General features: G+C 37.4%; 5 protein-coding genes across 5 annotated transcripts; 2 read left to right on the top strand and 3 right to left on the bottom strand.

The window, feature by feature from the left end:
- The first annotated feature begins 7,285 nt into the window (after window positions 1–7,285).
- Window positions 7,286–9,295, top strand: LOC108040607 (UPF0489 protein C5orf22 homolog). The gene is made up of 2 exons (XM_017118133.2): window positions 7,286–7,971; window positions 8,219–9,295. Exons 1-2 carry the CDS (start codon window positions 7,407–7,409, stop codon window positions 9,118–9,120), a joined length of 1,467 nt encoding a protein of 488 aa, XP_016973622.2. The 5' UTR covers window positions 7,286–7,406; the 3' UTR covers window positions 9,121–9,295.
- A 181-nt stretch (window positions 9,296–9,476) lies between these two features.
- On the bottom strand, window positions 9,477–10,748 carry LOC108048383 (protein canopy 4). Its single transcript, XM_017128983.2, has one exon. The coding sequence runs from the start codon at window positions 10,670–10,672 to the stop codon at window positions 10,004–10,006; it is 669 nt and encodes a 222-aa protein (XP_016984472.1). The 5' UTR covers window positions 10,673–10,748; the 3' UTR covers window positions 9,477–10,003.
- Window positions 10,749–11,128: 380 nt separating this feature from the next.
- Window positions 11,129–12,260, bottom strand: LOC108048384 (ATP-dependent (S)-NAD(P)H-hydrate dehydratase). Its single transcript, XM_017128984.2, has 2 exons — window positions 11,874–12,260; window positions 11,129–11,785 (listed from the first exon to the last, which is right to left on the bottom strand). Exons 1-2 carry the CDS (start codon window positions 12,201–12,203, stop codon window positions 11,213–11,215), a joined length of 903 nt encoding a protein of 300 aa, XP_016984473.2. The 5' UTR covers window positions 12,204–12,260; the 3' UTR covers window positions 11,129–11,212.
- A 503-nt stretch (window positions 12,261–12,763) lies between these two features.
- Window positions 12,764–13,712, top strand: LOC108048385. The gene is made up of 2 exons (XM_017128986.2): window positions 12,764–12,878; window positions 12,934–13,712. Exons 1-2 carry the CDS (start codon window positions 12,831–12,833, stop codon window positions 13,693–13,695), a joined length of 810 nt encoding a protein of 269 aa, XP_016984475.2. The 5' UTR covers window positions 12,764–12,830; the 3' UTR covers window positions 13,696–13,712.
- Window positions 13,713–13,904: 192 nt separating this feature from the next.
- LOC108048386 (protein Gemin2) lies at window positions 13,905–14,977 on the bottom strand. Its single transcript, XM_017128987.2, has 2 exons — window positions 14,686–14,977; window positions 13,905–14,625 (listed from the first exon to the last, which is right to left on the bottom strand). Exons 1-2 carry the CDS (start codon window positions 14,899–14,901, stop codon window positions 14,104–14,106), a joined length of 738 nt encoding a protein of 245 aa, XP_016984476.2. The 5' UTR covers window positions 14,902–14,977; the 3' UTR covers window positions 13,905–14,103.
- Between the last annotated feature and the right edge of the window lie 6,661 nt (window positions 14,978–21,638).

The raw sequence follows: 21,638 nt of genomic DNA, 5'->3' as shown, positions 1-21,638 counted from the left end.
CACTTAAAGGTAGAACGCACCCGCACATACAGGTACACGAGAGAGGAGAGAAGTCAGTTCTCTCAAACTCTCCAAAAAGGTGAACAAGTACCAGTGCACAGATAACCCAGTGGGAAATTGGATTTGTTTAAAGAGGGGCTTTCAAAAGGCAGCCGGTCAATTATTAAAAATTAATAATATATATTCGATATGTTGCAAATGTTTTAAAAAACACTACAAAAAGAATTTGTTCTTTAAAAAATCATGTTCAAAATATTCATATTTTTAATTAAATATGTCTGAATTTGCTGCAATATCTATCGTGAAATATATTTCCATTTTAATAAATTTGTTGCATACTTTTAGGACATTGCAGGTCAATTTTCCATTTCCACTAATAAAAGGTATTTCTCTGAACCCTTACATAGGTATGCTTGTTAGCATTGCCAAAAATATGCGTGCCTGATTAGACCAAGCCCACAGAAATGTGCACGCATAAAACCAACATGGCGGATGCGTAACATTAACATAACACCACGCATGTAATCAACATGGCGGATGATTAATATTTTTTGTTACATATGCACCCCAATATTATATGATTGATGTTGCACTTTAATCTCCAAATAAGTCAATCCCAACTGTGAATTCGCATAGCGAATTTCTCACCTGCCTTTCGCCACTTTGACTATTTCTCCACGCTGCATACGCTCACAAAGTTTTTGAGTAAAGTTCATTGATATTTTCGTGCAGTGGTGTGCGTATGGGAAGTAAAATGCGTTTGATTGTGTTGATTCATTGAATTCGCAAGCCTTACTAGCTCTCTCTCTCGCTCTCTTACTAGCACCATCCCCCCTCTCCATTCCTCCTACTTCCACCTACTTTATGATTACTCTCGTTTTTGAGATACCGCAGTTATACGAAATTTCTCTCTATATATGCAAAAGTTAATATGGCGATAAGAAATTATGGAAGCCAGAAGAATCGGAATCATCAATGAAGTTTTTGTCTTCTCTTCAACGAAAGCTCCTTTGGAAATTCTCCCCAAAGCTGCCGTTATTTTGGAGACTCCACGAAATGTTTAATTTTATAACCATGACCCTGATATTTACACCCAAAAAGAATATATATGTGTACATATTTACACATACAGCAATCGCATGGAAGGACAATTTCAAGGATATGCGGCGCGTGCAAAAATTTCTCCACAAACAAAAAAGTTGCGAACTGCGCCTGCGTTGCAGCAGCCTTATATACAAACATATATATTATATATGTATACCGTTAGGTTGAGCCCAGCACAACGTGCGAACCGACGACTTTGAAGCACAATTTTCATGAATGAAAGTCCCACGTAGAGAAATAAAGAAAGAAAGTCAGACAGAGAAGGCGATAGGCAGTAACAGAGAGTAACGCCAATACACAATATATGCTTAACCCACGCACTTTTTGAACTTGGCAAAAAGATTCGGGGGGCGGGGCAAGGCGCACGGGACGTAATTCCCCAGGAGTTTACTTTGGCCCTGCCGCGTGGGAGGCCAACAGCTCGTCTGCAACCGGGATGACGAAGAGGAGGAAGGGGCAGTGCACTGGAGAAAAATAGAAAACGTAGATAGTTTCTAATGGAAACGCCAAAATCCTTGCCTTTCTAAAACTATAAACCTACACATCATTATAAGATGCTTTCAAACCTTAACAAAATTAAATAAATTGATTAATTTGAAAAACGACAGAAATTATTAAGATCACTTTTAACTTGGTGTTATTATAAAATAATTATAATATTAATATAACTAAGGGAAGCATTTTATATAAAATAATTAATTAATTTATTTATTTTTAAATTTGAAATATTTAAGAGATATTGAAAAGTTGAATATTTTAGACAACACATATAGTTCTGATAAGTAAGAAAAACGTATTTGACCGTCATCTCTTCGAATTACATTTTCGGTTAACTGATTATATTGCGATTCACGAAAATACACAGACAAATTTCTGAAGAACTCATACATAAATTATTAACGTACTCCTATATTTTGTGAAAACATTGCTAATATTTTCCAGTGCAGCATTCAAGTATGTAGGAATTTCAAGAAAGCACCTGGATAGCTTGCTTCAAAAGGCTGCTCAATTGCACGTTCCGCGTGTCTCGGGGGCTGGCCTTGGCAATACATACATTTCTGCCAGTGTAGAGTCAAGGTCAGTCCTTGAGGCTTGATTTTTCGATTGCACAAAGTCCAATTCTAGCCCAAAAGGGAATACCCAACCCATTTTTATAGCTCAATGAATCACTTGACGCATTATCTCTATTATCGCAGCAAATCGAAACTAAAGAATGAAATTTAATTTCTTGCACTTCACGATTGGCATTTCATATAGCTCAGGTGACGGCATTTTGCTTGAGTATCAGACCACCAATCGTTTAATCAATTTAAAGATGATGACGCTCATACAAGTGTTACGATATAGTATATTCCCTCAGTCATGGCCATTTCCGATTTGGATGATTTCTACCAACAAAGAATGTTCTGGGAAAATGGAAAAAAATGGATCATCGTGATTTGCAATGAGTATGAGTGTATTAATTCTTTTTAAAAACTTATCAAAGTTATATTTAGGATATTGTTGTATTTATTTTCAATATTGCATTTCATGTTACGTAGGCCAGTTTAAGTCATATAAAAGTTATATAAAATAAAGTATTCTCCCATGATGGAATTATAATTTGTATCTTTATTTTTATTAGCAATGGATTTTTCCCCATTCATTGCGTGTAACTATTTAACTTTAATTCACATTTGCTCAATCAAGTTATTCATTATTCTAAATTAAGCTTTATCGAAAATTACAATAAATCAATGATTGCCGTGAAATGCTTAACCGAGATATCTAGTTCATAGAATTCATAGTGAGTTAATGTATTTTAGACACAATTTAGTTGTTTGAATAATAATTGATCAAATTATTGATTCCCAGTAAAATACTTATTCTTTAACTCACTAGTAACAAGCCAGCAATATTCTCCCACACTACTTTTGCATTCTGCTTTACTGACCTAAAACAACTGAAATGGGATTAAGAATTGGCGCGTCCGCTTATCACCCATTCATATTTCCGTTCCGCCTGATCAGACATACTTCTCGTGCACTCACACACACATGCACACTCGTCTTTGGGCATTAAACCAGCCCACATCGTTGTCCAGCCCCCAGAGTTCCGTTCCGAGAGATTTCTGTGAATCACTCGCCCATATGAACAAGTGAACAGCGGATGTCGGTGGGCGCCACGGGTCTCGGGAATCCGCAATCGACAATCGACGTGCGTTCGACGATTGATCAGCCCAAAGAGGCTGATATATCTCATCGATTCTCTATATATATATTCTCGTGCGCCTTCCCTTTTCAATCTTTTAAATTCGAGGCACTCCGATGACGTTGTTCCAGACAAGTGTTGCTCAAAAATTAGAAGCCAAAATAATAAAATGAAATCAATTTATGTTTATAAATTTATCATATTTGGCCGACTTGTGAATAGGTGACCCATAATGGGATCTTCATAGTCTATAACTTTACCAAATTTTAACCGATTTCAAAATGACATACCTCTAAAGAGTTGTGTTTCGATTCTCTAAAAATCTGCATTCAAAATTTTCAAATTAACGTTGATCAAAATTTTGACCCATTTTCATGTTAGTTATTTCTAATTTTCCGATGTTTTGTAATACAGTGACTGAAAATTTGACTTCTAGAGTCCATAACTTTACCAAATTTATTCCGATTCCAAAGTGGCATACCTCTAAAGACTTGTGATTCGATTCCCTAAAAATCTGCATTCAAAATTTTCATTTTAACGTTCATCAAATTTGTGACCCAATTTCATGTCAGTTATTTATAAGTTTCAATGACTTGTAAAAAGGTGACCCACAAAAAAATGAGTTTGTAATGACTTAGAGGCATTGCCTCTCTAATGAGTGAAGTTCCCCCATTAAAAGATTATTGTTTCTGCTGATAAAAGTGCCATAAAATCGCTAAAAAACCAGTCCCAGAAAATAAGACATGGAGACGCGAAGGGGCAACAGATGTGAAACAATCATTTGGCTTTGGGCACCCACGCAAGAAAAATTTGCGATTGATACGAAACAAACTGCGACCTGACCAAATGACTGACTATTCAGCGAATTGAAATTCGAATGACGTCTGTTGGATCCTCTGACTCACTTCACTTTTGGCCATTTCACTCAGCTCACGGTGGCTTAAACAGCAGCCTGGGCCACGTGTTCCTTCCAAAGGGAAAATAAAGTAAAACAAAATACAGGATGAAAGGAAAAGGGAGGAGCACTTACGCCAGAATCAAAATCCTTTTGACGTCATTCGACGGCTGCTCAATGAATTTTCTTTTATTTTACTTTTGCTTCACTGTGAAATTAGAATTCTAAGAAACAAGCATTTGTTTTAATTTCTATATAAACCACTTGAAGAGTAGATTTATTAGATAACTAAATTTAAATGGTCTGGTTTTTGTAATCATTTTTTTTATAATAAAATATGGTTTTCTTTTTACACCAATATTTAGAGTATTTCTTTAAAAAATATTTTCGAGTTTTGTAAAAAAACAGAGGTCAGAACCGAAACATATTTTTTGTTACATTTAAATTGAATAAAATGATGGATAAATTTGTTTGACTTCAAAGGAATTAAGGTCTGAAGTGTAATGAAGGTTTATAAAGTTTTATTAAAACTATTCTTATATATTTAACTTTTAATTGAAATCTCGTTAAGCCTTCTGTTTAATATCCTTGCCGTCTTCTTAAGCAACCCTCGTTTTGTCCTTTTTCGGGTGTTGACTTTACGAGATGGTATTTTTAAACTAGAGCATTCGAGCGAAGAAATTTGTGCCAGCTCTTCATTTCTTTTTCGCCGTCATCACCGCCGTCGCCGTTGTCATCGCCAGTTCATCCTTCTTCAATTGAAAAGGCGGAGGGCTAACGAAGGTTAATGCGACGCAGTGTTTGACTTACAGGGTCAAGCTGAAGGCAAATTAATTGCGAGAATTGGGTGAGACAGCTAGAGAAAGCGCGGAGCTGCTGTAATTGATACAAACAAAAAAAATTAAAAGCCAAATTGCAGCCAATTGATTCAATCAAAAGTTAAGGGGACGATGCTCTCAAAAATGGCACTTCCGTTGTATTATATGAATGGGGATATTCCCCGACCAGAAACAATTGCTTGCCCCATCCCATTGACATTATTTCGGAATTCTTCTGGGTGTGCAATGAGCTGGCAGGGTCGTTAATTATGTTGACCCAAGTAATTTGTAAATCAAATATAGAGCCTTCCAAGAGGCATGGGTCTTTTTCCGCCTCCCACCTCCACTTGATTATTCACCGGAAGAAATACATTAGCCAAATTGGTTCAATAATTTGACTTCGATTTGTTTCCATTTTTTTGCTTCTGTATTCCCTTAGAATGAATAATATTTTGTTTTTATTTTTAAGTCAAATGTTATTATTGTTTAGTCCTTATTATGGATTATTAATAAAAGTAATAAAATTATAAATTTATGTTTTTGAGATACACAAAAAAGGTAATAGTTTTAGAGAAAAGCCCAATGAAAGAAACGATTTTAGAAATAATTGATATTGCTATATTTTTATTAAGTATGATATACATTTTGTAATTTACTAATGATTAATAATGATTTTCAATAAGAAGAAATCTTAATTTTTTTGGTTAAGCTTAAAAAATACATAGTAATACATGGTCGTACTAAACAACCAACCCAAATAAGTTTGGCCTTAACAAATATATACATTATATTTAAAAAGTAAATTAATGGTGTTAATTATTAATGTCTATAATTATGTTTATGAATGTAAAGTTTGAATCGAATTTAACATGGCCTATTTATAAAATTGGCCTATTAATAAGCTGTTAAAAAAAGATTTTAAGAATAGGCCGATTGATTAAGCTGGTAATCAAGCTAGTACGGATTTAATCATGACAATGAGGAACTGGGAATTACGGCGAGCAGAGGGCATTGGGACTGCCATTGAGGGTGTCGCGGCCCACGCAATAACTTGGCCAAACAAAAAATGGTAATAAAAGAAGAGTGCTGCTGTATGTACTTTGTGCGAGGGACACCCGCAAATGTATATATACTGTTATATTTTTGATAACGGTCGACGGCGGAAATATTGCACGCCAACGCCCGAGCAGCGCAGTCGACGTTTTTCCAGACCGCCAAGCCGCCATTCATTTCCACCAGCTGCAAAAAGGCAAGAAAAAGGCAGCCAGAGATACAAGATACAAACCCACAGATACAAAGTTACAGCGGCCAACTCACAGATACACACTGTGCCAGCATTTTACGCATTCCAATCAGCCATGTGGGCGTCCAATTCCCCGCTGCAAAAAGTCCAATGAAAAAAAAAATTGTATATATAATAAAAACTTATGAATGAAAAGCTTCTGCGAAGCGTGGGCGAAACGCTGGGCCAGCTTTTTGCGGGCTAAAAGCTGTATCTTTGAGAGCCACCTCTTCTCGGTCCCCATCTCAATGGCAATCGCATTATGCCAAGCGTCCGAGCTTCGGATACACACGGAATATTGATTGGACGTGAAGTCTCCAAATGTGAAGTAACCTTGAAATGTGGGTGGCCGGTGGGCGGGGAGTGTGAGATGTGTGGATTGCGGATTGTAAAGAGCTTGTGTGTGGGCTGAGTTTATAAAGTGCTGTTTAATTAATGAACTGCTCTTCGAAAAATTGCGCTTAAGAACTTGAAAGTTAAAATTAAAATTTTTATTTCATGGGCCTTATTTAAAAATGAGACTCTACGGCATCTACTTATCTCACAATTTTTGAAAAAACGTTATCGTTGTTTTTTTTTTTAAATTAAAAATTTTAAATGTGCCATTTATTTTGATAAGTTATCAATCCTTTTCCAAATATTTGCCAATAAAATTTTATTTTTAAGCCCCAACTTCATTTTCTAAGAAAAAGTGCTATAATTGACAAATATAAGTAACGATTTTTAAACATTTTAAATTTTTGGTTTATATATTTTCTTTAAATTCCAGAAAATATTTCAACAATAATGTAGTCAAGAAGAATTTCATATGGTATAAGTTGGTTTAATCTTTTGTAACTACCAAAAGTACCGAGTATTGACAACACAACATTTAAATTAGGCGGTCACAATTATCGATAGTATTATAAAGGTATCGATAGCTTAAAGGTAACCATACTTAAAATTGGTTTCAAACCTTGATATGCCTCGCGCAATTTGGTCACACTGTCAAACAGCTGTTAGTGGTCAAAGACCCCAATAAAAATTAAATACAAAAGAAATAAAGTCTGCTTATTGCGAAAGTAATCGAAAGGTGTGCTAAAAATTAGGGCGTATAAAACCAGATACCCCAGGGAAAATGGAATCGGATATGCTGGATAAGGAGAGCGCTGCGGCGGTCCTGAAAAAGCTATCGCAAAGTGAAAGTCCCGAAAGTGCGAAGAAATGGGTGCCGAAAGTGGGCGAGGGGGTGGTGGATGGGGCGGATGGCGAGGGGGCGCCGCCAACAAAGAGACAAAAGACTGCAGACGAAAAAGAGGAGAATTCGGAGACCAACCTCGAGGAGAATCCGGAGGACGACGAGGAGAGCGAGGACAGCGAAGATTTGGATGACGACGACGAGGAGGAGATTCCTCTACTAATCCCAGCCCGAGAAACCCCCCAAAATCCCACCAAAAATAGTCCAAGGAACTTCCAACGCATCCCCGTTTTCATCGTTGACTATCATAATGATGTCCTGGAGTTCGTCTATCGCTGCTTCGCAACCCGTCATCTTCCCCTGGCGAACAACACCCTCGTGCACTTCGATTCCCATCCGGATCTGGTTATACCGCGACACATTGCCGCCAGTTCGGCCTACGAAAAGGACACCATGCTCAACGAATTGAGCATCGAAAACTGGATTATGCCCACTCTATATGCAGGTCAGTAATCCTCTAGAAAACTCAGGGATCCATACATATTATAACTTCTTATAATTGGATTTTATTGAAAATATTTGAAATGTTAAGTTAGTTTTAAAACAAAAAATCTTTAAATTAAAATGAAATCTCAAAGATTAAACTCAAATTAATAAGATGTAAAAGAGTACCCAATCCCAAGCATTTAATATAGTTTATTTTTATCTAGTCCAAAAGCTCAACTAATAATGGTTATTTTTCTTTCGCCTAGGTCATTTCAACCGGGTGGTATGGCTTAAGAATTCGTGGTGCCAGCAGCTGCCCAATGGCAGGCATGACTTCAAAGTTGGCCAAAAGGACGACCGAATTGGCGTAGACTGTCCGCTGGACTACTTCATTGCCGATGGCAACTACTGCACAACCGAAGATCTTCAGGAAGTTAAGAGCGTGGAGCTTCAAGTTCACGATGCAGACAACGATAGCCTCAATCCAAATGAATTTTTAACAGAGAAAGATGCCAAGGGATTTGTACTGGATATAGACCTGGATTTCTTCAGCACCTCCAATCCCTTTTTAGAGATCTACAAGGATGCTGATTGCTACAATCAGCTGAAGGAGATCTTTCACTTCGAAAGTGTGGAGAACGTTAAAAAGTCGGGTACTGCTTCAATAGCCGATTATTTGGCCACAGCGGACAGGAGAAAGATGCAGTTGGATGCACTGAGGACGATTTTCTGGCATTTGGAGGAGGAGCGCAATTTTGAGGGTCTGGAGAAACCAGATGAGAGTGTGGTTACTCCCGAAGTGTATGCCAAAATTGTACGACTTGCTGAGCAGCTGCAGGAAAAGTATCCGGATGACGAAATCGACTGGCATTTGATCTTCGATTCGGGCAGCACCACCGACAATAACGGCTTGGCCCACCACATCAGCACCGCCGAAGAGTTGGAGACGTACTTTGCGAACTTTAAGAGATTTTTAGAGCGACTACCAGTTCCACCAGTGGCAATAACAATGGCCCATTCCGCTCAGGACGATTATTGCCCTCAGGATCAGGTGGCATTTATCGAGGAACGCGTTTTACGGCTGCTACGGGAAGTTTTTGGAGACAGACTGCATGAGAAAGCCATCCTGCACTATATGGACGATCCATGGGATGTGATGAAGCTCTAAGCTTATTTATGTATATCTAGGGGTTTTTGCACCCGCCATCTCCAATTGGTATATGATTTTACAATGAATTGAAATCATGCGATAGGAGATCACAGTAGTAACTCAAAGATGGAAAATCCAATTACGAATATAACAATATTTTTTACTTTTAAATATACGCAACGTATTTATTACAGACAATTGAGGACACGTTTTTTATTTAAAGCATATAAAAGAAAATAATTGTTTACAAAATATTGAATCTTTATTTTAATTTACGTTTAAAAATTGATCGTTTAAATGAAATTTATTTCAAAACTAGTTCATCAAACATTTTGAGAAATGTAAAAATCGACCAAGAAAAAACCATAGAAAAATATGATAATACAAACGTTTATTATATTTTAAAGTAAATACTAATTTTTTACAGGCATAAAAAAAAAACTCTTTGATGCGATGCCAGATGTTCCTGGGAAATGCTTGAAATCTCATTTACAAATATAGTTAGGTGGTAACACCTGGTTTTTCTGACCGTGGGGGTTGGAGGTCTGGCAGGCCACCTCATTGAGGGCAGTCAACTTTTAATTGTCGACCCCAATTCTTGGCCGAAATCAATAAGCCAATGTCCCCAGGCAAAACTTTCAGTAACATTTTGTGGCTCAGTCCTTGTGGAAGTTTTACAGATAAAATTGAGAAACAGTGAGTTTACCTAAACTAATTATACACTTTTTGCTTTGATTCTATAGGTAATACAAGTATATCGTGTTTTCCATTTCAAGCAAAGTTCAAGAAGTTAAATTAAATTAATTTAGTTTTCAAATATGCTTTGATCAGAGCTAGAAAACTAAATTATTTTAATATAACCTACTTTTTACGATATGGAATTTGATCAGGGAACGAGTACTCAAAGCTCCTCCTTATCGCCTTTGGCTTTTTGTTGTTTTTTGGATTTTTTCGCATCGGGCAGAGCAAGTTGCTCCTTGAGACATTCCCTTTCGGCTTTTATCTTGAGGACATTGTCTTCGCAGAGGTGTTTTCTTAGGGACTTCTTATCCTGGTGCTTGAAGTACCAATCGCTAATGGTTTCCTCGTACTCCTCCAGTAAATTTTCGCACTGTGTCTTCATTTGGGTGACTTCCACTGGTGGCTTGTCCCACAGTTCGTAGGGTATTCCAAGATCAACCTTGACACCCTTGTCCACCAGACCATGGAGGGTTTGGAAGGTCTGCGACATTCCCTTGGCGAACCTAGTGCTATCCGAGCGCTCCTTGTGCAGATTGTACTCCAGAACTCGCTCACAAACGTTCTCCAGAGATTCCAGCAGTCGCAGCTCACTCCTACGGTATTCGGTGCGCTTCTTGGGCTTCACATCATCCACGGAATAGCCAATCTCGATCACGTCGTGCGACTTCCCGGTTTCTCCAAGACGCGCCTCCAATTCGGCGGCCAGGATTTTGCAGGCCTCACAGCGATTTGCATAGCGAACTCCCTGCTCCTCTTCGGGTGAATCCCCTCGTGCTAATTGGAGGAGGCCCAGAAGTAGCAGAATAATAGTATATCCCTTGAATCGCATTTCCACTGTCTGATAATTTGCAAAACAATAATAAACCTGACGTGGAAATGCCGCTTGCGATAAGAAAGCAGTGCTGTGAAACACCCACCAGTTAACAGATCTGCGGCAATGGCATTTTATTCGCCAATATGTTTGCTAATTTTAGTTTTTTTTTTAGTTAAAATCATATTTTTAAAGTATCACCAAACATTTAAATAAAACAAAATCAAATGTTTATTTTTACTTTGGCCCTTTTTTATTTTATATATTTATTTCTTCTAACAAAGTTATTATGAATAGTTACAAGACAGTAACAGCAATAGTTTTGTTCCCTTAAAAAGTTCCTTACCGAAATAATCAAAACCAAACATCTGTAAAAACTCGTTTAAAAGTTACGAAATGCTTTTCTCAATTAATTCAGTAATGCCATTAACAGATGTTTTTAAGTGATACAAAAGAAAATCTATTGAAATGGGATTTTTCCTGTAAATGGTTATATTTTATATTTTTGATGCTCAACCCGATTAATATACTATTTTTAAGATATATTTTAGTTCAGACTTAAGAGTCGCTATTTTCGAATTCCTTATTAAATATGGACGCTATTTCATTTACCATATCACTTGCCAGCAAGCTACGCCCAAACTTTTGAAACGCAGCTGAGTTTAGTCTCTTCACAAAATAGCTTGAGGCACCTGCGGCAATATAAGCAGGATTGGGTTCATTTGACTGTAAGGACCAATAAAAAAAGGTGGCTAAAGAACCGCTTAGCAAGTCGCCTTGACCTCCGCATCTACGACCGGAACCCCCTAATGGCATTGTGTGAACTTCGTTGCAGTGGGGAATATGAATCTTGTCATTAGCTCCTTTTTCAAGGACCACAACTCCATCTCCGAGAAGGGCCATCTTTTGACGAGCAGCATTGCTATCATCTCCAAATAGTCTTCGGAATTCCATGACATTTGGCGTCAGTATAACATTCCGCTGTCCACAAATCAATTCAAAGTTATCGTTAAGTAGAAAAAGTCCATCGGCGTCTATAACAACTGGTTTTTGAACACTCAAGCAAAGCTTTAATATGTTTGAGGCAGTTTTTAAAATGCTCGGTTCGCGACCCAATCCAGGACCAATAACCTTTAAAGATATATTTTTTTTTAATAATTCAAATTTTTTTTAGAATAATAGAGGTATGTTTCTATTTCAATTGTAAATATGTACTTACAATTACATGAAGCCGATCCAACCACGGCGTTATCTTTTCTACTGCGTCTTCGGAATCCAGTACTGGATGAACGATTAGATCGGGACTATATGACTTGATAATTGAGGATGCTTTTGAATGGCAAAACACATGAGCCAAGTCAGCCCCAACTCTAATGGAAGTTATGGCTGCGAAGTACGGTGCCCCGGTGTATTCCAAAGAACCACCGATTACGCCAATTCGTCCATACTGTCCCTTATATTTGTTGTTAGACAGTTTTGGCACTACTGTTTTAAACAATGCCAAAAGCTTTGGCAAATGTACCGGTATTTCAGTAATTGCTGATGACATCGTCCTAGTTTGATTTGTTTTGTTCTTGAGACTAGTGAAGAGCAAATATACTATCGACCTCATGAAAACATCTGTTGCTTTATCATTATTTCGCTGTGAAGGGAAAATAAATGATTCTCACGGACTAGCATTATCTTTACATTTTAAATCGACTATTGTTTTTTATATTGTACGATAATTTTTGATCTGATTTTGGAGTTTTCTTGAACCTGAGCTAAAAAAGATAAGCCAAAATTGAGCTGCAAACAAAACCGGTATTTGAGTTAAACATGCTTTACTGTAACAGTTTTAAATTTAAAACAAACTTTTGTTTTTGCATAATATTGGTTTAGTATGATTTATAAATATTTTTTTTATATTGTTTGTTTGGCTGAAATACTAGCGTAAAATGGTAAGCAATTGAAAAATGCTTAAAACGTTCCCTTAATAATACTACCTTCATAATACTACTTCCTTCGGTTATCGACAAGTAATCGACTTTGAAATTCACTTTTAACCGCTGCCCCGGCAACCAGTGGCTCCATAACAAAGAACCACGCGCTTTCACCCCCAATCCTCAATCCCCGCCAGTCAAGTTGGCTCCTTTCCGGCAGTCACATAGACTTTCACTTGAAATCAGCCAAAAAAATGTCACACAAAAGATTCTATGTGAAGTTAGACTTGCAACTCCATGCGGTTGGTGGTGGAATCGGTGGTATTACCTAAGCTCAAAGGCCATTTTCACTTTCAGCTCACCTGTCCAGGCGTTTGGCTCTGTTCCCACGGATTTTTGGAGGCAACCGTCAAGACCTTAGGCTACTACTTTCGAACGGGAGCGATGGAGCCGCGATTTCCGATGCTGTGCCACGATCAATTCACGATGGAGGGCTATTTCAAGAGTGTGGGATGCCTGGAGGACATGCACGAGCTACTGAAAGCTGAACAATTGGAGATAACCGTCTGGCAGAATGGTCGGAGATTGGCCTACTTCGTTGGAAATCTCTCGGATGTGATGCAGCCCACGATTCCTCGATTGAGCTGTGCACACAGCTCCAATGTCCAGCTTTTGATGAAGGCTACTCCTGCTTTTCCCGGAATCCTGGCACCCAAAGTGGAGCTCTCCGCGCAATTGACCACGCAGGATCGAAAGAAGGTCTGCAGTTGTTCCGGGTTCAGAGAGGAACCGGCTCCTCCGACCAACCGTCATTTTGAGAGCCGTTGTCTAAGTCATTTGGACCAGCCTCGAAAGCAGCAAACTGTGTGTCATGGCAGGAAATCCAATTGTTGTCCAAGTACGAGTTACGCGGGATGGAGAGGAGCCTCGCCGGAGCACCAGAAACAACAGGAGCGACGTCTGTCCACCTGTTCGAGCACAACGCAGTTAAGTAGTATCAGTCAGAGTTCCTCGCTGACGCAGTGCAGCCATTTGTCCAGCTGTAGTAATTCGTTGGACGATCATCACAACAGTTGTGACATTTGCCAAGCATACAGACGCATGTTTCCTGCTTATTAAATAAATTTAAAAATAATTATAAAGTTCAAAGACAAGAATTGGTTGGTCAATTACTTACTTTAGAAAACCAAGAATCTGGAAGTTTGAATTTGATTAGTATTTTTGATGACATAAAAAATAGTTTAATGAATTCGTATAATATTATAATGGAACATTTTTAGAGATTATATTATTTTACAAGTGGACTAAATTAAAGATGATTGTTTCAATTATTCTTAAATAAAGTATGTCAGCATTTTTCACTTTATATTTAATTTTGAAAAATTGAGAATACAAAAATTGTTTTTAACATTGCTGGGCTCGAAAGATTTAAGCATAATTACCAGAATAGCTTGTTGGCTTAATCTATCAATTTGTACAGTCAGTTTGTCCTTACATTAGGGTTTACTAAATCACGAAATCAATACCTTAAATATACTCCTTAAAATCACTCTGGGCAAAGACATGAACAATTAGGGTTAGCAGTAGATTATAGGGCGCTGCTCGCTGCACTTCCTCCGCTTTTAATTGATTCCTCAAATGGATGGAGGATCGGGCGATATATCGAAGGGTGCTGAACACATGAGGTTCTAGCGGGAGATGCAGACAAACCAAGGTGGCATAAAGCCAGCGGGCAAGCCAGACATCCTGGAGGAGGTCGGTATCGTGATCCTTGACCTGCAGCCATTTGCTCAGCATTTCGAGCAGGTGCTCCAAATCGCTTTGGGTTAAATGGAGTAGTGTGCTCAGGAGCGGCTGTTGATTTCGGCAGAACTCCTGCCACTTCTCCTGATCCGAGGTTAACGGTGGCTCCGCAGACTGATCGTAGTTGTGGTTAACTAGCTCCCGGCGAAGGATCAATACCTGGGAGCGAGCTGCTTGGAAGGATTTCACCTGTTCATCCCGCCATTCGGGCGTGGGCAGCAGGCACTTAAAAGGCGGCAGAGCGGGCTATAATATATAGAACGCATTTTATTTCTAACTGTCATATAAAATGCATCCTATACTTACATTATCCATCATCTCAAAAGTGTTATTTCCTGCATTATCCCTGATTTTAGACGATCTTTTGGTCACCACCGCAGGACACCGTTTTCTTTCGTACAACATGTGCATTAAATACTCTTCTCCGGATTCTGGTGGTTTCTTGGGATCGAAATTGACATCCGGTTCGCGTATCTCAAGTGCCTGGAGTTGGAAAGTCTGTTCTTCCGGTTCGTTTTGCATATTTATCTTAATTTGTGTTAAATTATTTTTGGTAAAAATGAAGCCGCCAAGGAGTGTGACCGTTTATGGGGTTGGCTTAAAATAACAACTATCGCAAGGGCAATAGTCAGGAGCTTTAGGGTTGTCAATGTCGTGGCTGTCGTATTTGGATAACGTTAATTTCAAATTTGAAATTATTTGAATACAGATACTAAATAAGATTGTTTTTTATTTTATTAAGTCGAAAGATATTTTAATTGAGATAACCTCTTAGAATGCCATGATAACCCCAAATTTGTATGTTGTCTTTTTGTTTTTAATTAGGGTTAACTAGGGCCTCCTAATTTTAAAGCTTAGAACATTTTCCAGATAATAAGGTTGGTTGTGCGCCATATTTTAGCTAAGTTAATACAAACAAGAAAGGAAAGCTAACTTCGGGCGGAGCCGAAGTTGATATACCCTTGCAGAATACTCTGTAAATTATATTCTCCAAAATTATTCATATGATCCATTCTTAATACTCATAAAAAATCCCAACTTCCTAACTTTAAAAACACCAAAGTTATGGCATTTTCAATCGTTCAGTTATATGGTAGCTATAGGATATAGTCGGCCGATCCTTATGAAATTTGGTAGGTCGGATTGATTGGCCAAATATAAAACCGATAGAAAATCTCAACTTCCTAACTTTACAAACACCCAAGTTATGGCATTTCCGATCAATCAGTTATATGGCAGCTATAAGATATAGTCGGCCGATCCTTATGAAATTTGGTAGGTCGGATTGATTGGCCAAATATAAAACTCATAGAAAATTCCAACTTCCTAACTTTACAAACACCAAAGTTATGGCATTTCCGATCAATCAGTTATATGGCAGCTATAAGATATAGTCGGCCGATCCCGGCCGTTCCGACACATGTACTGCGTGCAAAGGAAAGAAGGCTGTGTGCAAAGTTTCAACTCGATAGCTTCAAAACTGAGAGACTAGTTTGCGTAGAAACAGACAGACGGACAGACGGACAGACGGACAGACAGACGGACAGACGGACAGACGGACATGGCTATATCAACTCAGGAGGTGATCCTGATCAAGAATATATATACTTTATAGGGTCGGAGATGTCTCCTTCACTGCGTTGCACACTTTTGACCAAAATTATAATACCCTCTGCAAGGGTATAAAAAACCATTAAAAAATGTTTTTTATGGCCAAAAGACCGAAAATATTTACTTTAAAATAGTTTTTTGATGAAAACTGTCGGAAAAAATGGTCAAATGTTAGAATGCCATACCTCGTTGAATTCGTTATAAAATTTCCAATCGTTTGGCCTTTTTGCCTAAAATTTTTTATTTCTGACCAATTTTTGCAAAAATTGATAGTGTTACCCCTTATAAAAAATGCAAAAATCGGAAAAAAAAATTTTTTCCAAAGCAACCTGGAATTGATAGTTTAGGTCCTCAGCTATTCAAAACTGTCATTCTTTTAGCTGGGTGTCGTACTTTGGCTTAGTTAGAACAAAAAAAAGTTGAAAAAGGAGTCAAAAAAATTAATTTTTTGTTGGCTTTCATTTTTTAATTTGTATTGTTATGAATCTCGGTGCCCAGGCTGTTTGGTGGTAATTTCCCTTTGTCGAACTGTTAAAATTTAATCACTTCAACAAGCGGAAAATTTGTTGTTTTACTATAAAGGAAAAAAGGGACTTTGTAATACAAGCTGTTTGCACGTATAAAATTTAATCAACGGCGAGCCAAGACAAAGCGATCTTGGCCATATAACAAAGCCCGATTGTGTGCCGTTGTCCTCCGAAACATCCCAGGACCCGGGCAATAATAGGACTATAAAAAACGCATTTCATAATTGTCTTACGAGAGTGGGCGGACAGTGGGGTCCTGCGACTGGGACTCAGCCCCGATTTCAGGTTAAGCTTCAGTTTCAGGCTCAGGTGTGTTCGTGCGGCTTTTGTGCGAGTTCCTTGGGGCCGTAAAATAGCCCGCAAGGAGCAGGTTGGGCTCAATTAGCTGTCAGTCGCAGGACGAACTCGGTGTCGGGGAAATCTCCATTTATTTGCAAATAGTTATGCCCGGCAAAGTGCTTATTTAGCTGCCAGTTTAGGAGCAAATATTAAATTTAAAATTCATTAAAAGAAAGCGCAAAGCAAAAAAACACATTAGCCAAGGGCGCAAGGGGAGGGAAATTGGAAAAATGACAGGGAGACATATGTACATATGCTGTCGAATTGAAATTGCAGACTTTTCGGCTGCTGTTTGTGTTTTTACTGGTACAGAGAGAAAAATATAAAATATACTTTTATAAAAATTAATAAAACAACTGTTTTTATAATACATATAAAATAAAATGATGTTTTTAATTTGTTTTTCTTGCCCAGAGATAAAAATGGTGGCCATATTTTTTAAAATACAATATTATTAAAGCATTGCCGATTTCATAACATTTAAAATAAAAATTATTTTTCATTTTCAGACGCATTAAAGGTCTTATATTATTTTGTCAAGCTACAGTGTTAGCTTTATTAAGGAAATCATAAAAGAATTGTTAAAAGGCAACAAAAACGAAGGAAAAGGATGTAACGAGCCAGCAACATGCGTCGACATCCAGACACTGTGTCGCTTTTCTTTTCCCTCGCCCCTCTTCACTCTTTGATGCCTTTTCCAATTGTGTCGAGGGAATGGAAAACTCACTGCACGCGCTTTTCTTTGGGTTCCTTCCTTGTCCTTTTGCTTGCTGCTGCACTGAAGTTTCAAGTTTCCGGCTCGGATCGTAAAAAAAATGTATCCGCATTTGTTTTCTTTCCCTTTGCAGTCAGCAAAACTAATTTCCATGGTTGCGGGCCCTCATTTTTGCCTTTAGCAAATCGGCCTACGTTTGCATAAAATATGTTACCACAAAAATAAGATATATATTCATACATATATAGCGGGAAAAATCTTTACTGTTTATTTGTTTGTTCGCGTGTGTGTGACAGTTTCCCAGCTCGGCTTCTACTACTTTTTCCAGTTGCTTGTTTTTCTTTTCCCTTGGAAGTTATTGTGCTGCATGCGCGCCTTTTAACCTTTTCTTGTGTATCTTTAATCATTTTTAATTGAAATGCAAAAGGTCTGCGCAAGGCTTTGGCACAGAAGGTCTTATCTTGCTATAAAAGCCCCATTTCCCCCACCTTCATTTGCCGGCTTTCAAATCCACACAAAATGCCTCCCTCATCCAATTTGGCGGATCATCATTTGCAAAATTTGTAGGCAAATTACTTTCATCGTGTGCGTAATTTAAAATTTAAATCTAATTTAGTTTGACCTTTTTGCGAAGGCTAAGAAAATTCGCTTAGGCTTGTTTTCAATAATTTAAGGCTGAATAAATTCTAAGCAATACGTAGTAAAATTTCTGCCGCACCTTAGTTTCTAAACTAAAAGCTCCAATAAATTAAGTTAGATATACAGATATTATTGTTAAAACAATTTATATTCATAATATACCTTTTATGTTTGATTATTTGTTTGTTTTGATAATTTTATCTCAACTTACAATCAATATATTCATTAAACATATAAATAAATACAACATTTTTATGTCTTGAACCATATTTTATGTTAGTCTTTCTGAAAAAAATACCAATTTGCATAGTTTCATTTCGGAATTGATTTGTCAACCAAATTAACCCAACTAATTAACTTCTAGAAATGCAGCAAAAGTATTTTGTGAACTGTCTAGAGTTTTTAAGAAATCATGAATTACAGCCAGGATACGAGGAAAATGTATGCACATATAATTTCCTTTTTTGATTGCATGCATTTATGCCTAGTTCTTAGTCCAGCCTCCAGCTTTCAACTTCCGACCCGAAACTCCTTTCGACCATGCCGTTCCCCCGAAAAAAAAGGCCAAAAATATTGCTCATGTGCAGCGCTTAGCAGGCCGACAAAATTTTCAATTTCTGCCCGAGGTCGCCTAAAACCCCACCCAAGGACACCCCCAGTCAGAGGCAAGGCCTCGACAGATGCTCGCTGCAGCTACAACTCGCATTTGCAACAAGTTTAAACACAAAGGCAGAGAAAAAAAGTAAAATAAAACAGGTGCATTTGCGGTGGCTCTCAAGGCGGCGGCTCGTGTGTGCTTAACCCTCTCCCTGCACCAGCGCCATATACGACCCCACCACCCACCACCCACCTGCTAACTGTTGCCTACCACTTTTCAAATCATCCACATCCGCATGAGCATCCGATGTTCTGGCAACCTTGAGGGCTAAAAATATACGGCCCAGGCGTATCAAAAGGTACAAATACAACACAGACGGCAGCAGCAATACACAAATAAAAATGGTTTTCATTATAGTAAATATATGTATTTTACACTCACATATTTATTGTTGAAGCATCTTCCAGAAATCACAATATTTCTCTTTAAAAGTTAAATGAAATTTTCAATCTTCTTTCTTTGCAGTTTTACCCATTACAACCTTGGGGGAATTTGTTTAAATAAAATTGTACATTTAAGAATTTCTCGTTTAACATTTGTTTAATAATAAAAAAGATTTTCACTTGAAAATATTTGTGCAATTTGTAAAATGATTTTTTCTCTGTGATCTTGAGTAAAAGCTGCTGAAATGTTTTTAATGCAACCAAAAGTGGAGGCTTGAAATTGGAAGTCATCATGTGGGACCGTTTCGAATGCAGTGAGTCGTTTAAAATTTCATTTCAATTATTTGGGCAATTGTTACGCATTCGTTCCCCACTGGTCACACACTGCGTATACGCAATATGCTATACATATGTATGAATATCCGGACCAGCAGGAATCGAAGGTCCTGACAATTGTATTTACCCCTGTTATGGTCCCGTCCACAGCCACTGATTCCGTTTATGGGTCTTTTATTTTTGTTTCTCTGCGGTTTGCGTGCTTAATTATACACCAGACCTCCAATAACACCGCATGTGTATAGTATATATGTATGGCAATGGATTCTTCCCCAGCGCCTTTAATCCGGCCGGGCTTTCGTCAAATGTTCTGGCCTAGTTCAGGCAATCTGTGCCAAATGTCCTTTGGCTTGCTTTCACTCAGTGTTTTCATTCCATTTCATCTGGCAGCCGAGTTTGCTTTGCCCTTTATGGATAATTTAGTTGGCTACACACACACAGACAGAAATGTGGGTGTTACTTACCCAACATGTGTGTGCAAACATACATGCGCTGGCAAATCAAATTGAGTTTGCTTAATTATTTAGATTAGCAACTTGCCCGAAAGACAACCAACGAAAGAACGATTTATCACAAAGCCCAGAGAACTTTACGAATTTTCCGAATACCAACTGTGATTGCTTTGCTAAACGGGAAAATGGAGATTTGGGGGTAGCAATTTTCAACTGGGCAAAGTTCCCAGACAACTTGTTTCCTGCAATTTGTAAGGTTCTTCTGCCTCATCAATCTGCGTTAAATCGATTACGCAAATGTGCACGGATGCCAGTTTACTGACAATTCAATTATTAGTGGTTCACAAACATGATTATTTAATGAATGCACATAAACTAATATGCTCGGTTAATATTTAACCAAAATATCTTTTTTACGGGCTGTTGCAATGATAATGGCAGCAATTGCTTTTCATTAGGGTGTATAAACCAAAACACGAAATAGTCATAAATTATTAAAGACTTTTGCTTATTTTTCTGGCATTTAAAGCTTTAGTTTAGTCGTTTTATAAATGTAATCAATTATTTCTTAATATTCATATTTTAATGAGTGCAACTAAAAACTTCGCTTGCTTCAATTAAAATGGTGAAATTATTTTAAAAAGCAAATAAATGATTTACACTGTTGGTATCAAATGAAGGAATATTCGTATATCAAAGTAATCAATTATTTCTTATTATACATATTTTAATGAGTGCAATTAAAAGCTTCGATTACCTCAATTAAAATTATTCGAAAATTAAAATGGTGAAATTATTTTTACGAAAAGAATTAAATGTCCATTTATTTATGTCTGAAAATAATTAATATTCATGCATCAATTAGTCATAATAATAAATTTTTCATTTAGCTCATGCATTTAATTGCCTTACCGATTTTTTTACCGAATGCAAAGAAAATAGTTTTGCCTAATGTGCGTATTTATTGACCATTGATTTCAAGAACTCCTCATTTATTTTTCTTTAACACTTTTGAATACTATTTAAGTTCTTTAAGTTCTTTAATATTTCGAGGTATGTTCCTGTAGCTTTAATTTTAAATCCTTAATTCGTTTCCATTATCAGCATTTATGCTCCCAAGCATATTCCACCTTTTTCTGCTGAAAATCGAAGCTGTCCATAAATAATCATTATTTTCATTAGCTTCGATTCTCCTTTGCCACGTCACTCTCAATTAGTTTTTGGCAAGTCCCGGAAGCCCGAGGAAAAAGGAGACTTAAATGCGATAGTGAAAATGTTACATTTCCAATTTAATTTTCCCTCGTACCATGGAAAAATCGTAAAAGAAAAAAGAAAGACAAATGGAATGGTTTATTTGAAAATTTCTTCGTTTTTATTGTTGCACGTTTCAACTTACTTCAGTTACAGTTGGTTTTTCATTTTCTTCTCATTTCTGTTTGTGTCACATTTAATATGCATTTTTTTATTTAACCATAGTTGGCTGCACACCAATCGTAACGTAAAAAGAGAAGGTCGTAAAACTATGCATAAATATTGATGAATGCCATCGACAAATGTAGAAATTATTTATGCAAAAAGGAGAGGAAGGAATAACTTATA

This window comes from Drosophila rhopaloa, unplaced genomic scaffold, assembly GCF_018152115.1.
Source record: "Drosophila rhopaloa isolate 14029-0021.01 unplaced genomic scaffold, ASM1815211v1 contig_163, whole genome shotgun sequence".
Lineage (NCBI taxonomy): Eukaryota > Metazoa > Arthropoda > Insecta > Diptera > Drosophilidae > Drosophila > Drosophila rhopaloa.
Note: the sequence above shows the minus strand (reverse complement) of the source record. Positions and strands in the feature narration are given on the sequence as shown.